Here is a 17,763-nt window from a genome sequence, read left to right as displayed (position 1 = left end):
ATAACCCTACACCTCTTAGTGCACAAAACATGGAATTTCTGATAGTTTATTCATTTCAATAGTGTTCATTTGCCTGATGCTGTAAAGAAAGGAAGAAAACAGTAAACTACTGAAGAATTATCTTGCTGATACATCTTACTGCATCTGTTTCATGTATTTAATAAATACACTATCATAAAATTTGAACAAGGAGCTATTTTAAGAAAACTCTTCCTTGCCCCATTTCAGCCTGTTTTTTCTTTATCATTAAATTAGTGTTGAAGAGTTGTAATTACTGTAGCATGATATAAACCAAGGGTTTTATTGGTCAGCAGAACGACTGAGTAATAATTTAGTCATGTGAACATTGCAATGGCAACTTTATAAGTTGTAAATCTTAGAAATATAAAAGAGGACTGAAAATACTTGTGCTGATACATGTATAAAATAGGTGTCTTTATTTTTAGTGTCAGAAAAAAGAAGAATTTATCGAGAGAATCCAAGGCCTGGATTTTGACACCAGAGCAGCTGTTGCAGCCCATATTCAGGAGGTACATTGAGGGGGTTTTTGGGCTTTTAATTTATTTTTTTTGAGGTGTAATGCTGTGCTGTAGGAAGATGAACTGCATTTGTTCAAAAGCAGGTCAATCAAACGTGTGATTTGCCTATCCAGAGGTTTCAGTAAGCAGAAAAAAGCCTTTGTTTTTTCACTTGATTCACAAAAAGATTTCCTGACGGAGCATTTTTGGGTTACACTGTTAAAGCAGTACCAGGAAACAAGTCTGTTGCTTCAAGGCATTCTTAAGAGTTACAGCAAATTAAGTTTAGTGACGTTTTCATGTGCAGATTTATTTATAAAATATAATCCCAGTCCCACGTTTGTGATGTCTAATATGTCATTGTCATGGTCTAATATGTCTGGCTTTTTGTTTTGCCAGAGGTACAAGGGGCTGCTCTCAGGTAGACAAAAACTCTTCCATTACATACAATTTAATCTATTAAATGAATATATTAATATTTTCCTACCTTGCCTAGAGGATTTAACCCACAGGGTTGCAGCTTTATTTTCTTTGTGCTCCCTTTCTACTCTGACAAGTCCCAGAGGATGTTTTTGCTCTCTCCTTCTGTCCCGTGTAGGTAACTCACAACCAGGAGAACGTGTTTGATCTGCAGTGGATGGATGTCATTGTGCTGACACAGGAGTATGTTGAACCTCTCTTGAAAAACATGGCACTGCATTTGAAAAGACTTATAGATGAGAGAGATGAGCACTCAGAGGTACGGATCGGGGTTGGGAAGGGAAATACAAGGCCAGGATTATCATGGGGCTGTGTGAGAGTGAAGAAGCAGAAATGTGTTTAATAACCATTACAAGTTCTGACCATCTCGGTGGTGCCAGGTTTGCCCCTCAGTGGAGTGTGGCTCTGTCAGTGTTGCAGTTATTCCAAATATTCCTTGGATGGGCAGCAACTGCTTTTCCTGCTCACAGCCTGGATAGGAGTCAAACAGAGGGTAGAGGATGTGTGGTGATGCTTTTTTGCAAAGCAAAGGAAAAATAGCTTTAAAATACAAGAGATCTTCGTGTTTGGATAACACCCTTATTTATCTGAGGAAATAGGGATATTCCTGTGGGTCTGGTGCTTCCCTCAGCTGGCAGGGATGCTGCTGCCACCAGAGAGCATCTTTGGAGACACTCATTTATCCTCATGTCCCAGGAATTCTTGCTTTTCACTACCCAATCCATTCTGAGCACTGAGAATGCTGTGCACTTTAAAAGTCTAAATTTCAAGTTAAAAATAAAGGAGCCCAAACACTCCTGTTAAACACCTGTGGCTCTTTGCTTTGTGGGTGTAGGGGCACAAGCAGGGCTTCGAACTTCCTTAGGGGTGTGCTGGTTTAAAGGTAAACCAGCAGGGGAAATGAACTCAACTCAAAAGAGAGATTGTAAGTCAGAATAACAATTTAATAAAATAATACAATAAATATGATTATACAGACAAACAATTGGTTTTAACCCACAAAACCCAACTGTATAACCCAGCACCCTGGGGCATGAACAGATTGGTGTTCTTTGGGCCCCCTGAGTCCAAAGGAAAAGGAGAGGGGAAAACACCTGTTGGTGAGAGTGCTGGTGCAGTCTGGTTGGAAAGTGGTGGTTGCAGGCTGGTTGAGAGTGGTGGCCTCAGTCTGGTTGAAAAGTGGTGGTCTCAGTCTTCTTCTGGATCCCACAAGTGGTTAAAAAAGTCCCAAGACCCCAAGATTATCTATCCTCCAGTTCAGGCAGGAATGCCCAGTGCCTCCCTCAGGGCGGGGAGTTCCACACTGGGTGTGAGCACAGGAGCACCCTCCTGTCTCATGGGCCTCTTAACACCCAGTTCATAGCCTGAGGAGTCAGGGCTGCTCTGGGCAGAGGGTGTAAATGGTCTGTTGAGAACAGTTTCTGGGCAGTGGCACGGAAGGCTGTAGAATACCCAGTTTTGGGTTACACCCATCCAGTGATGAACTGGTCCCAGCTGTTCTAACTAGGACAAGGGTTCGAAACCTTTCCGCTATTCCTGCATCGCTCCGGCCTTTGGTTTGTTAAAGGTGCAGGTTGGTGGCTGTCTGAGGGCAGTTGTGTATTTTTCCTCCCTGTCCTTGTTTTCCCGCCGTGCCAGACCATCATCGAGCTGTCGGAGGAGCGGGACTGTCTCCGTTTCCTCCCTCACGCGTCGGCGGCGCAGTCCCCGTGCGGCTCCCCCGGCATGAAGCGCACGGAGAGCCGGCAGCACCTCTCCGTGGAGCTGGCAGATGCTAAAGCCAAGATCAGGAGGCTCAGGCAGGAGCTGTGAGTACCTGTGTTCAGTTGAAAACATTCATTTTGGCACACTGGGAGTGGTCTTCAGGCAAATCCTTCGTCCTTTCAAACATTGGTTGACGTGGTTTTTTTGGAAGCGCGTTTTTATAATTGGAACGGGTTTGTGGAGCCAGGTGACCAACACAGCTTTTCACCTGTGCCTGTCTGGGTTTGGATTCTGGATCATATGGATGTTTTAGCCATGAACACGCTGAACTCGGTGCCAGTTCTGTGTCTTCAGTGCTCAGAGCACCCTGAAGAACTGGCTGTTTGAGCAGTGTCTGGAGTGTGTTACAGCACAGTAACAGGCTCTTTGCTCCACAGAACTCGTCTCTTGGAAGTACTCACAGCTAATTTAATGCAGCCCTTTTGCTCTTACATATTTTGTAAATATTGTTGTTTCAGAGGCACGCTCTTTGTGCTTGTCTGTTGTTCATTATCATTAATGAATGTCTGACTGCAGTTTTAGTACTTGTGTGTTCAGCTGTGTTCCTGAGAGAATATCTCTGCAGTTGAGGCAGCTCTGGGGTGACACACTCAACAACAATTACACGGGGCAGGCAGGTGGGGACTGGAAGCAAGAGCTGTGTGCTGACCATTCAGGGATCAGTAGCAAAAATATCCTTTTTAAAAGGAAGTAGTTCAGGAGTAATTCCTGCTCAGCAGCAGGTTCCTTCTCAGTGACCTGCTTGGTGTTGGAAGCACACCTGTGGTTCATTCATGCTTCATGAAGTGTTTAAATTTGTTGCAGACAGGACAAAAATCTCCACTAGAATAATTTCCTGTCCCTCGTCTCTTAATCTCTTTCTGTGTGAAAGGTTTCTTGTCTGCACAGACACTTGTTTTCTCCTGCAAGCTACTCCTGATCCAGCAGGTATCAGTGGGTGCTTTAAGTCTAGGAACAAATCTGAGCAGAGTGAAGGGTAATTTGAAGAGAAGAATGATAATGGACCTGTGGAGAATCTGTTGTTCTAGCAGAGTGAAGTGTGTGTCCTGAACTAAGAACAGAGATGTTAAACCTGAAGAGGTTCAGCATGTACAGTAACTTATTATAGTGTACAAACAGCTTTAAATAAAGATTATTTTTTTAAATTCAGCAGAGAGAGGAGACAGGTGAATTAAATTACCAGCTGAAGGTGCACGAGTCCCAGTTGCCAGTGTGCTGCCCTGCTGGTGTCAGAGTTTGTTGATCAGATCGTTTCTAGCTGGCTGCATTAAGTGTCTCGTTGATTGACTCCCAGGATCCCCTTCCCCCACCACCCCGTGGCCTTCCCGAGGAACAGAGGACAAAAGAGGGGGCTCTTTTTCCCTGATGTCTGTATCATTGTGTGGCTGCTGCAGTGAGCCCGCCCAGGATATTCTATAAACAGCTGCACCAGGAAAATTAGTGAAAAAATTGCTGTTATTAGTTTGATTGACAGTTAATAGATAGCCTAAACAGTGAACACTGGCATGTTCTGTATAATTTAGTCCAATCCTCTCCAGCGTGGAGCTGAAGGATGCAATTAGGGCAGCACTGATGGCTCAGAACAGTTCACATTTTACACTCTTCAGTCCATAAATAAATTTCCTTTGCGTGCAGCACTATCTGTAAAACACCAGACTTGGCTACATTAACTTCTGGCTGCAGCATTCACTGTTTTAAAACACTGCATCTATTTGATTTAATTTGAAATTACGTGAATTCCACAGTTGAAAATGTTCAGCTTAACATTTATTCCTAATCTGGCTTTGGCACTGGGCCTTCGTACCTGGTTTAACAGGCACCGGAGCCGCTGGAATTTCATATAAAAAGGTCCATAAAGGTTGTTTTTCACTCGGATGCAAAGCAGGGATTGGAGGCTTGGAGTACAGAAACCTTGGAGCTGGAAGTTGCACACCTGGTTTGCTGTGTGGAACAACAACAGGAGTGTGAATGGTCATGGAAAAGTGCCAGAAATGCAGGATCCGTTGTGTCTGTGGGCAGGGATGCTGCGCTGAGCTGCCTCTCCTGCATTTGTAGGCTCTCAGTGACCTTTTCCAAACAATGTCTGCTTGCAAAAACATCATTCATGGTGAAATTGGCTCATTTTTGAGAACAACTGCTCTGGTTTAGTTTAAAACAGATCTGTTTTTTTATTAGTATGGTTTTGCTTTCAGATTGTATTATGCATTTCAGTCCATTCAATTCTCTTATTTCCCCCTTATCCATTCATTCCAAAATGTGAAATAACACAGTAACACCTTTCAATGTGCAATATATCTTTTAAGATCATACAATACTGGATGGGGCAGGTCTTTTCAGCAGCAAATTCTGTTTGTTCTGAGGTGCAGCTGAATATTGAACATCAGGTATTGTGTGTCTTTGAGACAATTATTTCCCTTGCACTTACTGATTGTTTAACAAACTCGTTTTTGAAGGATTGAGAAGTAAGTGTTAGCTGGAATTTAAGGAGGAGTCCTGTCAGAATTGATCACAAATTTGAGTAGACTAAGACACTTGCTTCCATAAAACTAAAATTCATTATGTGTTTCATGACATTATTAAGGTTCTTAAGCAGAATCTTATTCAGTTGAGTAGAGGCACCTGAAAACCTTATTTCTCCTCTGTAAGGAAAAGAAAAATTATAGAACAGAAGTATAGAAGTGCTTTTAAAATTGGTTTTGCCTGATCTGTGGCAGGATGCATCAGTGGCCACTGGAAAATATTTAGAGCTTTCCAGTGTATATTCTGAAATAATTCTGAGTTTCCTTTTGGGTGTGAATCTCCTGGTACATATTCATGTGTATTCTCTTATTACACCCTGTTTTCTGCCCTGCACAAGTAGGAAATCTTGGGGAACAACTTGAAGGACTGGGAAAAGTCTGAGCAAATTCAAAAGATTAGCTAAAGACTAAACCCTAAAGGCTGTGATGTCCCTGAGATCGTGGATTAGAGGGTGGAAGTGTCACGGATCTCAGCCTTTGGTTCTCAGAGGAGATGATCATCAGCAGGTTTTGTGGTTGCATTTCACTGGTTTGTGTTCTCTCTTTTAAGGGAGGAAAAGACTGAGCAGCTGCTTGACTGTAAACAAGAACTTGAACAGATGGAAGCTGAACTGAAGAGACTTCAGCAAGAGGTATGTTTAAGAAAAAAGGACGAATTGTTGCCTCCACCAGAACAATTCCCTTTTTTGGTATTAATAACTACATTTTCATTAATATTATTTGTTTCATTTTGCACTCTGAACATGATCTGGTGTAATTTATTCCTTTATTTAGTATATTATGCTGGAAAAAAATACTCTGAGATAGGTTAGTATTTCTTCTCTCTTTTTTTTTTTTTTTTTTTTTCCACAAAAACTGTGTCCGAGAGCGTATCCTCTGAGCTTGTATTCCCAAAATCAACACCCTCAGATTTGGTCTGGTTTCCCTTTATACTTCGAGTCTGTGTGTTGACAGTGAGGGAAAACATCTGTTTAGTTTATGATTAGCATGTGAGTGTATAAAATTATCAGGAGCCCTTGAAACAGGCGTTTCCCTGGAAATCCATCACCCGGATCGAGCGCCCAGAACACCACTTTTTCTTTTTCCCTTTGTCCAAATGAGCTGATGTTCCTCTGCAATCCCTGAATTTAACTGAGGGGCACATCCTGCCTGCAATGCCTGTGTTTCCCTGCTCCCAGAACATGAGCCTGCTGTCGGACGCCCGCTCCGCCAGGGTGTACCGGGACGAGCTGGACGCGCTGCGGGAGAAGGCGATCCGGGTGGACAAGCTGGAGAGCGAGGTCGGCCGCTACAAGGAGAGGCTCCACGACATCGAGTTCTACAAAGCCAGAGTGGAGGTACTGTCCAGGTCCCCAGAGCCACGATGCCAAAATGGGCAGAAACGAGACTGCCCAGAGACAGTTTTGAGTCTTTAGGCAGCAAAGGTATTTATTGTGAGCAACGCTGGGGAACCAGCTCCCAAACCAGCTCCCAAGTTCTCAGGGAAAAGGCAGGTAATTGATACAGTTTTTATGAGTGATTACAACATCTATACCTGCATATTCATTTAATTTCACAATCTGAATTCTCATATTCATAATAGATGGAGTCTGGGTGGAGCTTGAGGCAGAGCTGTCCTTTTAGGGAGTCCTGGTGGTCTTTCCAGTCCTTCAGCCTCAAGAGGGTCCTCTTTGTCATCAACTTTTCCTGACTACGTACTGGGAGCTTGCAAAAACCCCCCTGATTCAGCTGTTTATCTCCCCAGATGTCCATTCTATCTAATTCATGACTACTGAGTTGTCCTTTCTGTTCTCTTTTCATTAGTACAGAACATAGGTAGGCAGAGCTCTGGAACAGGGTGCCCCTTGTCCCTTTAACATTAATGTTGCATTCCTCAGAGAGAGGGGCTGGAACATCCCCTCAGAACAGAATTCCAGCAGCTCAGAACTCTTGCTCGGTTTCACCCAACACAAAAAAACTCTGGCAAAGAGCTAAGGAAAAAAAAAAACTATGAAAAATCCAAACTAGCTAAACTATATGAAAATAAACATATTTATGTATGTTCAGAGTTATATACGTTTGAAATATTATGTGGAATCCTCTGTGTAGGATATATTGAGAAACCCAAGGAGAGATTAATTTAAAAATTGCTGTAAATATAATCATTTCACTCTCCTCTTGTGGGTCTCCTAAGGGAAGACAGTTTTTTAAGTAAAGTCTTGAGGAAATGGTGGCTGTTGACATAAATGAGTCCAGCACAATGGTATTCCATGCATAAAACACCCTGAAAAAAGCTGTGCTGACACCAGGCAAGGGAGGCTGACAGTTCTAGGAATTAATAATTTAGGAAACAAATCAACATGCAGGGTTTTAGTAGCCCACCATTCTGTCTGTAAATGCCAAGTTCATTGGGCAAATGCCATATGATAAGAAAATTGGGAGAGGAAAAGAGATTAGTGTACAGGATTTGAAACCAGTGGGAATTTCATTTTCATAGAATGCTTGAACTAGTAAAACCCCTAAAATTTGTTGATGTGTTTCAAGCTTGTAAACTGCCTGATTTTTCAATAGAGGCAGATGTCAATCGGTTGGGTTTGCTTCATAATAATAATAATTACGAGTTAATATTTGTGTGGGGAGGAGTGTGATGGATAAATATTTATGTTTTACTCACTAATCTTTTTTCAGATCTTGCAGCTGACTGGGCTGAAGTTTGAAAAGTTTTGTCTTTGTATCATGACTAGAATTGCCAATCATCTATTTCTACACGTTATTGTCATCAGGTGCCATTAAAAGAAATCCTCTGTGTGCAGAAATTAAAGGTGTTCAGGACCTTTGGGAATGGCTGGTTGTATTTTAGGGATGTGGGTACATTTTCAGCATCATGGCCTGACTTTGGGCCCAGTGGCCTATAAACCTAATTATGGGCTGTACCTGCAATACATCTTCCCAAATCACAGCTCAAATCACAGAGATATTTATGTTTGGTTATGATTATCAACACCTTCGTTATTCTTAATGGTTTAGGGAGCATTTAATCTAATTTATGTGAAGTTTTGTTGTCAGAAATGTGTTGTTTTCTAAGAAGTCTGTTACAGCTTCCGAATGAATCTTTCTGGCATTAGGTTTCTAAAACTGGTGGTGAAGTTTGTGTGAACAAGGAAATACTTTTGATTTGAGATTTATTTTTTTGTTGTTGTTGCTTAATTCTTGCAGGAGTTAAAGGAAGACAATCAGGTGCTGCTGGAAACCAAGACAATGTTGGAAGATCAGCTGGAGGGGACTCGAGCCCGTTCAGACAAACTGCACGAGTTAGAGAAGGAGAATCTGCAATTAAAAGCTAAATTGCATGATATGGAGATGGTGAGTGTCAGGACAGGGTGACAAGACAGTTGGTGCACGCTGAATTTCGTGCCCATTTTTAATAAAAGAACCTCCAAAACAGTGGGGGAGAGAAGGAAGGAGCCTCTTGGTTTACTGACACATTAGTAAGAGCAATAGGATCAATTTTTTGGATGAGAAGACTGTTGTCACTTAAATCCTGTGTTTATCCTGGATACCCTCTTTCCTGATCCTTGGAAAGAAGTGAATTTGGAAAAGGTGAAGAACCATTGCTGTAGGTTATGAGGAGAAGAGGTTTCTCTCTACTGGTTGTTCCTCTTCCCTCCAAAATTCTCCCTGCTTTTGCCATTTTTTCCCCCTCTCACTTGGGAGGGAGAAGATCCCATTAGCCAACCATAAAATGCACTTTACACTTCTCTGTGAGGTGCCAGAGAATAAAATCCTTGGCACACACTGAGATTTTTCTAACACTTGCAATGATTTTCCAGGAGCGTGACATGGACAGAAAGAAGATTGAGGAGCTCATGGAGGAGAATATGACCCTGGAGATGGCTCAGAAGCAAAGCATGGATGAGTCTTTGCATCTTGGCTGGGAACTGGAACAGATCAACAGGACTACTGAACTCTCTGAAGGTAAAAATGCCCAGTTAATGCTGCAAAGGGGTGAAATGGGAAAATTGCCATTTCAGAGGCTGCACAGCATTAGGAAATGAAAGGTCTTTGTTTCTGAAGTACAGAGTCTGTTGTCCTCTGGAGAGGTGCTCATTCCCAGGTATCCTTGGAGACACAGCCTGCATGAGAAGTCTGTTCTTGTCACTCTTGTTCAGTTAAATAGAGGTGTAAACCCCACAGATACCTTGAAGTGACTTTATTTTGCCATTCAGAGCAGATCAGGACTATTCTGGCTTTGTTGTTCTCAGAGTTAAGAAGAAGTTGTTTGCAGGGGTAGCTGTGGCAAAAATGTGGATTATCCCAACATAACATGCTTGGTCATACGCTGGATCCCTTGTGGAAATTTAGAGATACACCCTGAGCTGTGGGAAACAAATCTCTGCTGGGATTAGGAACATTGGGAGAACAGAACATTTTCTTTGATGCATCTGCTGGGTGATTAATCCAAGAAGGCCTTGGAGGGCCTTCAAAGGCTGCTAAATCCCCTAAGTCTGAAAATACCGAGTCACGAGAACCCCAGGTTAAGAATCCTTTTTATTTTTATGTGTGATACTGGTGTTTTATTCCTGCAGTGCCCCAGAAATCGCTGGGCCATGAGGTGAACGAGCTGACATCCAGCAGGTTGCTGAAGCTGGAGATGGAAAACCAGAGTTTGCTGAAGACAGTGGAAGAACTGCAGAGCGCCGTGGGCTCTGTGGAGGGCAGCAGTTCCAGGATCCTGAAAATGGAGAAGGAAAACCAAAGACTTAGCAAAAAGGTAATGGAGTTCTGTGTCAGCTGCCTAGTGCTGGGGGCTGTTTTCTTTCTAAAGGATGATTTTACCAGTTGCTGTTATTTTTGGTGCAGTATGACAAGGTTCTAAGTGGTGTTATGGTAAAAGATAAAATCACCTCAGAGTGGTTTTTCTCTTTTGGGTTTTACTTGTTTGTTCCTGTAAGAATGTGACCAGTTGATTCTTACACCACTGAGGGAAAAATATGAACATATTTGGGGTATAATGAGTAATGAGAGTGTTTTAGGGTACTTGGAAACATTAATTTTTGTAACTATTAAGCAGGAGAAAGTGCATGTGGAAAGTTGGGCCTGTGTCCTCATTTTTAGGTGAGAAAGCAAGAAGGTGGGTCAAAGAATTGAGGAGCAGGTGAAGAGAGGAATTTGTCAGATTGATCCATGCTGATCTGCAGTGTTTTACTGCTCAAATTATATCCATCAAAGAGACTAATTCAGTCAGTGATATTTATAGAAAATAAAAATTTGGGGAAAAACACCTGGCTAATTACAGTGGAGTGAAATGTCTAAAGTTCCTGAAATAGCTTTTCCTTCAGCAGCTGTTCCAAGTGAAAGACTATTCTTAGAGTGGGTAAGAGATAATTAGAAAAAAAAAAGGGAGAATTGAAAGAAATCCCTCCTGTATTCCATAATTCTCTGAGTTTCTGTGCAGTGTCCCGGGGGTACAAAAGGAAGGAAGAGGGATGAGAAGCACACAGATGGGATTCAGGTCAGCAAATTGCTTCATGGAGGAACAAATTCCAGCCTACTGCCTTTTTGTAAACCTGTTTCTCAGTATTTAGCTGCAGTTATTGCCTAATTCAGGTGATTTGTTCCTAAACATTCCCCCTGTGTGGGGTCTGAGTTATGTGGACATTGAATATAGATCTTCCAGCAGGTGATTGTTTAAAAGTGCAACGTGTGTGTTGCTTCTAATTAACTTATTATGACTTAAGTGTGACAAAAAAAAAAAAAATCATGCTTGGGTGTTTTAAATTTTAAATAGCTTTGCTGTCTGGTGACACCGAGTTGGAACCATTTGGCAAAACCAACCTAATATTGAATTCCCAAGGAATCATCATAATTATCTCTTGGAATAGTTAAGTAAGATCAAACAGCATTCAACCTTTTATAAGTTAACAGGGACTTGGAGGAACAGTATAAATCTCAGTGAAATGGAATTTTAAGAGGAGAAAAAAAAAAAAGATGCTTAGGGAAATATCCAGAGCCTGAGAAAACCTGACCCTTTTTTTTTTATGCAAAAGTGCTTTATAGATACAGTCTGCTGAGCCAGGGAGAAAATTCTGGCAGAAGTAAATGTATTCCCAGAAGAAATTAGTTGTTTCAATTAAAGATGAGAAAATTCCACTTTATGTGTTCTCTTCTGTGTTTTATATGTTGACTCCTACGAGGGTGCCTTCAAGCTAAGAGTAATACAAGTGTCATTTTTTAAGTGCATTTTAAAATAAATTTGTCTCTCTTTTCCCAGCTGGAAGAGCTGGAGAATGAAATGAGCCAAGAGAAACAAAGTCTTCAGAACAGTCAAAATCTGAGCAAGGATTTGATGAAAGAGAAAGCACAGCTTGAAAAGACACTGGAAGCACTTAAAGAAAACTCCGAGCGACAAGTGAGGGTGGAATTCCGAGTTTTCCCTCTGCTTTGTGCTCTGCTGGTTCTCCTTTTGTGGGTTTTCCCAGGCAGGAGGGGACTGTAAATGCAGATTTGTGGGCTTTTCTGAGCTCTGCAGTGAGAGACAGGACTCATTTAACCAGGGCTTTGCTGCTTTAGAACTTTTGGGGGGGTTTAGAACCCTTCTGTGGCTTCTGCGGGCTGGGCATTTGCTCCGAGGGTGTGGCTCAGCCAAGGTAGGAATTTGGGAAGTTTGGAGGGAAGGCAGACACCTCTCCATGGAGGAGAACAGGTCCCAGGCAGCTGGGCAGCGTTTGGAGCAGTGTCAGTGTTCATCACAGTTCCAGCAGCCTGTCCCACGGGTGGGATCCACCACATCCAGCTCCGTCCTTGCCCCCTCCACCGGAATGTTTCCCAGCTGGCACTCTCTGGGCTTATTTCTGGGAAAAGCAGAGGTGATCTCAGGGATGTGGGGAATCCTGATGGCACTCAGCAACAGTTTGAGAGGAGACACATCAAGGTGACACTGATTTGTGAGTTAAAAAAAAACCCTGGACACGCTGCTCCAAAACAGAGAAAGGAAATCGGGAAGAATTATTTTCTTCCTAGGAAACATATTCCTGGATCTACCTCAAGGATAAAGGCAGAACTTACATCTCAATTTTCACTTTAACTGGCATCTGGGTCCTTGTAAAGATGAACCTGCACCTGGTGGGCACTGGCACCTCCTAAAGGTGTCTGCAGAGCAATCCAGAGGACACGTGGAAAAAAGTCTTCTGGAAACTTCTGGGAATCCCATATTTAGTAATTGTGTCCTTCAGAATTACAGCTGGAGTTATCTTTTATTTTTCATGTGTATCTTTTTATGTAGTTATGCCACTTACACCCCCTGATGACATTGCCATTTTTAAGTGCAATTTAAAAAGTACAGCATTCTGAAATACAGAATATTGTGTTTCAGAATGCTGAAGGTTTTTAAAGGCCTGATTTAATCAGTAAATGAAATTCCAGGCTTAGAAAAGAAAGAAGAAGAAAAAAAAAAAAGCTTGGCACTGAAGCTTTACTTTCATTTAAAGATACATATGTTGTTTTAAACGTGTTGGGGTAGGACTGACATTTCAGTGGGACTGTTTCTGCTTCAAAATAATAAATATATTTTAAAATAACATGCTCGAGGGCTGGTGGCTCAGGAGCATCTTCCACACCTCTTACAAATCCTGGATGGGACTGGAGTGAGGTTCATTTGAGCTCGTCAAAAACAGAACCATTCCTGATGATTTTGTGTTAAACTGGGACGATGGAAGCAGAATCCATGGGAAGCAATTCCAGCTGTTCAGGGACACACCAGGTGCTCCCGAGCTGTGAGTTGGTTGCTGGTGGCTCCTTTCAGAGCAGTTTGGCATTGCCATGGGTGTGTAATTAATAGTTTTACATCCACACTCCACTAGGAGAGAACAGTCTATAATTTTCTTGCTCTGTTTTTCACTGCAAGCAGCACTTTTGCTTTTCTGCAGCAGAGTTTATTGTTGAAACACCCCTTACACTGGGTTATTAGTGTACAGTTAAATATTGATCCAAACAGTTCTCTGCATTTTGCTGTCTGTTGTTACGTGTCCAAATCGCTCCAAATTATTTGGAGCAACCGAACAACTCGATAAATACTAAAAATTGAGATGCGAGTTCTGCCTTTGTCCCTGAGGCAGATCTGGGAATATGTTTCCTCATTCAAATATGATTTACTTTCTCTGAAGCTGTTTTGGAACAGTGTGTCCAAGGGTTCTTTTTAAGTCAAAAATCAGTGTAGCTTTGTGTTTCTTCTCAAATTGTTGCTGGGTGTGATCAGGGTTCCCTCATATCCCACACCTCACCTCTGCTTTTCCCAAATGAAATAAAGCTGCTTCTGTGGCTCCCACACCTCCCTCCATCTCAGGTTGGGTTTAGAACTTGACTCCTGTTCTTTGTGGACTAACATCCCTGATAATTACAGAGGTTAAGAGAAATAATCTAATTCATCCACAAATGAAAATGCAATTCTGCTGAGGCACAGATAAAGCTTGGGTTTGATTGGTGCTTTTTTTAAGTTTTGGGTTTGTGTTGTGTATTAATATTAAAGAAGAGGAGATTTGAAGATTCAGTTTGACTTACTTTGTTGTCAAACTTCCACCTGGGTACATATATAGTGTTTATGATTCTTCAAAGAAATACCAGTAGAGTCAAAAAATTGTTTTTTAACTCAAAAGGGAAATGTGATGTAATCTTACTGTCTTAGCAGCTTTCAGTTTGTATATGAATTAATTCCTTGTTGGTGTGTTGTTCACCAGTTCACCGTTTTTCTCCCCAAATTAGATTAAACTGTTAGAACAAGAAAATGAGCACTTGAATCAAACCGTGGCCTCTCTCAGGCAACGCTCACAGATCAGCGCCGAGGCAAGAATGAAGGAGATTGAAAAGGAAAACAAAATCCTTCACGAGTCCATTAAAGAGACCAGCAGTAAGTTAAACAAGATGGAGTTTGAGAAGAAACAAGTCAGGAAAGAACTGGAACACTACAAAGAGAAAGGGGAGAGGGCAGAGGAGCTGGAGAACGAGCTGCATCGGCTGGAGAAGGAGAACGAGCTGCTACAGAAAAAAATCACTAATCTGAAAATCACCTGTGAGAAGATCGAGGCCTTGGAACAGGAGAACTCCGACCTGGAGACGGAGAACAGAAAGCTGAAAAAAACCTTGGACAGCCTAAAAAACCTCACTTTCCAGCTGGAGTCCTTGGAAAAGGAGAACGCGCAGCTCGACGAGGAAAACTTGGAGCTGAGGAGGACAATTGAATCCTTGAAGTGTACAAGCATTAAAGTGGCACAGCTACAGTTGGAAAATAAAGAGCTGGAGAGTGAAAAGGAGCAGCTCAAAAAGAGCCTTGAGCTCATGAAAGCCTCTTTTAAGAAGACTGAACGCTTGGAGGTCAGCTACCAAGGGCTGGACACGGAAAACCAAAGGCTCCAGAAGGCCCTGGAAAACAGCAATAAGAAGATTCAGCAATTAGAAAGCGAGCTCCAGGATTTAGAGTCTGAGAATCAGACCCTGCAGAAGAACTTGGAAGAGTTAAAAATCTCTAGTAAGCGCCTGGAGCAGTTGGAGAAGGAGAACAAGTTGTTAGAGCAAGAGACTTCTCAACTGGAGAAGGATAAGAAACAGCTAGAAAAGGAAAATAAAAGGCTTAGACAGCAGGCAGAGATTAAAGATAGTACTTTAGAGGAGAACAACGTCAAGATTAGTAACCTGGAAAGGGAGAATAAATCTCTGTTCAAGGAAATCGTGGTGTACAAAGAGTCCTGCCTGCGCCTGAAAGAACTGGAGAAGGAAAATAAGGAACTGGTGAAAAGAGCAACCATTGATAAGAAAACCCTGGTCACCTTGAGAGAGGTAAAGAAATTGGTTATTCCCTTCCACCATAATCTGCTTGTCATGGGGAGAAATCAGAGCTGTGTTTCTGAAAAAAGGCTCTACTTTGTGGGTTTTTAGGCTTTAACCTGTGTGCTCTCACCATCTTTGTGCTTACAGCAGGGAAAGCATTGGATAATCACAATTTATCAAACGTTTTCCCTTCACTGTCGTGCTCAAGACCAAATTTAAAGGGAAATTCTACAAGAAAGGAAGAGAGTACGGTGAAATCATAGTTGCAGTGTAGTGTCTGATCCAGCTGAGAGCTGACAACTGGAGGGAGGGGAGAGTTAACGCTGAATTATTCAAGTCATGTAGTGATCAAAGGCTCCTGTCTGAGCACTCCTAGAACTGAGACTACGTTATTTGATTTCTGTGGAAACACTGACTTGTGTTTTCTTCTCTGCAAGGACCTGGTGAATGAAAAACTGAAGACTCAACAGATGAACAACGATCTGGAGAAACTTGCCCACGAGCTGGAGAAGATAGGCCTGAACAAGGAGCGGCTCCTGGAGGACGAGCAGAGCAGCGACGACAGGTGAGGGTGGCAGGGCCCACCTGAGAGAGAGAGCAAAGGAGGGGCTTTTTGATTCAGGAAGGGAAAACGGCCTTGTGCATCTCTGGGATTTTTTTGGCACACTCACAGACCCAAAATGGAACTCTGAAATGAATGAAAGAGCTGATGTGCTGTTACATTCTGTGACAGTGAGTTGCCACTTTTTGTTGCTAAGGAACTCACTGAAGTATGTCAGTAGATCCAGTTAATTATAATTAAATGTTTCGTGTTCCAGCCAGCAGCAGGAACAGTGGCAGTAAGAGATAATCAGCTCAAAGTGTATTTTTTTTCCTTTTTGACACAAATGGCTTTTACACCTTGAACTGTCTCATTCTTTCCTTACAACTAATCCCTCCTACAAAAGGAAGCTGCATTCCCACTGGCCCTGGTGGAAGTATCCAGTCCTTGAGTGTCTCCAGAACTTGGTGCTGGCTCCATCCCTCCTCCACACCTGCCATTGGGAAGCAGCTGCTACCCTGACATCTGTTTCCTCTGCTGGGTTTCCCTCTTCTGTCTTACCCTGCAGGGATTTAGGGAAAACCTGTGGCAGGAGAAAAGCAGAGTATCATGGGCCTCTGGCCAAGCTTTATTGCCCAGTGCTGTTCAGTGGGGTGGTCTGTTATTACAACTGATTGTCATGAACGTGTAGGTTGATTTGGGGTTTTCTGTGTCAAAAGAAACCCACATAACTGGATTAAAAACCCATATGGTTCCCTTTTTTACTGCCAGGGCTCTGTTACTGAGGTGGTGCCAGAGTCCTGGGGGTAAATCTGTTACCACCTCTTGTTTTCTCAGCTCCCAGATGAGCTCAGGAAAGGCTTCAGAACTTTTTCTAGTCCGGTCATTTTGATGATGGAAATGAAAAAGGTACAATTTTTCTCTTCCTAATTGGAGAGAGTTGCTTGTGTTTTTAATGAATATTCTTGGTAGCACTTCAGTCTTTCCAGTGGGCTCTAAACTGGCCACGTTTTATGAGTTAATTTGGAAGTGTTTCCCATTTTCCCTTTTCTTTCCAATGTCTGTTGTCCTTGGACAAACGCATTCATGGACTTTGAATCTGAATACCCAGGTGTCAATGACATTAGAAAATTTGTACCATCTTTCATTGTTAGGTGTTCAAAAGGAAACTGGATATTGGATCTCTGCTATTTGTCTTTTTTACGTAATTTTGTGACTTTTCAGTTGCAGAAATTCTTATTTCCAACCAAATCTGTGCTTCAGCTCAAGGAGGTGAAATATTTTATATTCCACTAGTCATAGGCTGCCTACGGTTCCTGAAATCCCTGAGAATTACTTGTCATATCTTCAAATGTAGGATTCCCATCCTTCTACTTGATGCCACTGGACAGCTTTCTGCTTATTAATTCTCTTCCCATTGGTCTTCTGCTCCAGTTCCTGGCTGGATCTAATGCTCTTGTCCATTCAGGAGCCTCCTGCAGTCTGTGCCCTTCACTGAACTGATAGATCCTTCAGCAGCCAGCATTAAAAAGGGGGATATTCGTGGTTTGTTCTCTCCAGCTGTGGGGAGCAGTGGGATGTTTTCCAGGTTCTGAGCCTTGTGCACGGGGACTGAACTGCTTCAAGTGATTAATGAGTGTGGTTTTCAGTATTTTCTGTAGAGGGGACACAGTTATAAATTGATACAGCCTAAATCTGACCACTTCTGTCCCAAATAGGCACTTTGGGGTTTTTGGGTGCCCTACAATATTGTAAATATGGTGATAAATGGAAGCTTTACCCCTCGGGGGTGCTGACAGTCTTAAAATCCCAGCAACTGGGCTGAGGGCACAATTTGCACAGTCAGGCACCAAATGAGTGTGCACCTGCACAGTCCTTCCCTCTGTGAGCTGGCAGGGAATGGGAACTGAGGGAAATCCTGCTCTGCAAATCCTTCCCATCCTAATTGGGTTGGGGTCCCCGCTGGATCCTCTGGAGCGGAGCCAGGAGGAGGAGTGCAGTCACCACACCCAGGGTAATGATCCAGATAAACAGCCCCCTCCTTTTTGCGTGCCTAAAACACGTCTGAAAGAAAGGAGGGGTCAAAAATGGGCTTTCCTACCATCTTCTGTCGGCTTCAGGCACGGGACTCGCTGGGAATACC

The 17,763-nt window shown here is 42.6% G+C and overlaps 1 protein-coding gene across 14 annotated transcripts in view; it reads left to right on the top strand.

The window, feature by feature from the left end:
• Positions 1-17,763, top strand: part of CCDC88A (coiled-coil domain containing 88A) — a 63,987-nt gene that overhangs the window by 21,761 nt on the left and 24,463 nt on the right. For all 14 annotated transcript variants that reach the window (XM_027728194.2, XM_027728191.2, XM_027728193.2 and 11 more), the window contains exons 6-16: positions 447-530; positions 1,117-1,257; positions 2,637-2,806; positions 5,832-5,913; positions 6,460-6,618; positions 8,477-8,623; positions 9,091-9,235; positions 9,847-10,031; positions 11,532-11,669; positions 14,018-15,088; positions 15,517-15,644. In XM_027728194.2, the coding sequence (XP_027583995.1) occupies positions 447-530; positions 1,117-1,257; positions 2,637-2,806; positions 5,832-5,913; positions 6,460-6,618; positions 8,477-8,623; positions 9,091-9,235; positions 9,847-10,031; positions 11,532-11,669; positions 14,018-15,088; positions 15,517-15,644 (2,450 nt within the window). The remainder of the gene's footprint in view (positions 1-446; positions 531-1,116; positions 1,258-2,636; positions 2,807-5,831; positions 5,914-6,459; positions 6,619-8,476; positions 8,624-9,090; positions 9,236-9,846; positions 10,032-11,531; positions 11,670-14,017; positions 15,089-15,516; positions 15,645-17,763) is intronic.

This window comes from Pipra filicauda, unplaced genomic scaffold, assembly GCF_003945595.2.
Source record: "Pipra filicauda isolate LSUMZ 115617 unplaced genomic scaffold, ASM394559v2 scaffold118_size2161507_pilon, whole genome shotgun sequence".
In the NCBI taxonomy this organism is placed as follows: Eukaryota; Metazoa; Chordata; class Aves; order Passeriformes; family Pipridae; genus Pipra; species Pipra filicauda.
This window is presented reverse-complemented; position numbering and strand designations above follow the sequence as displayed.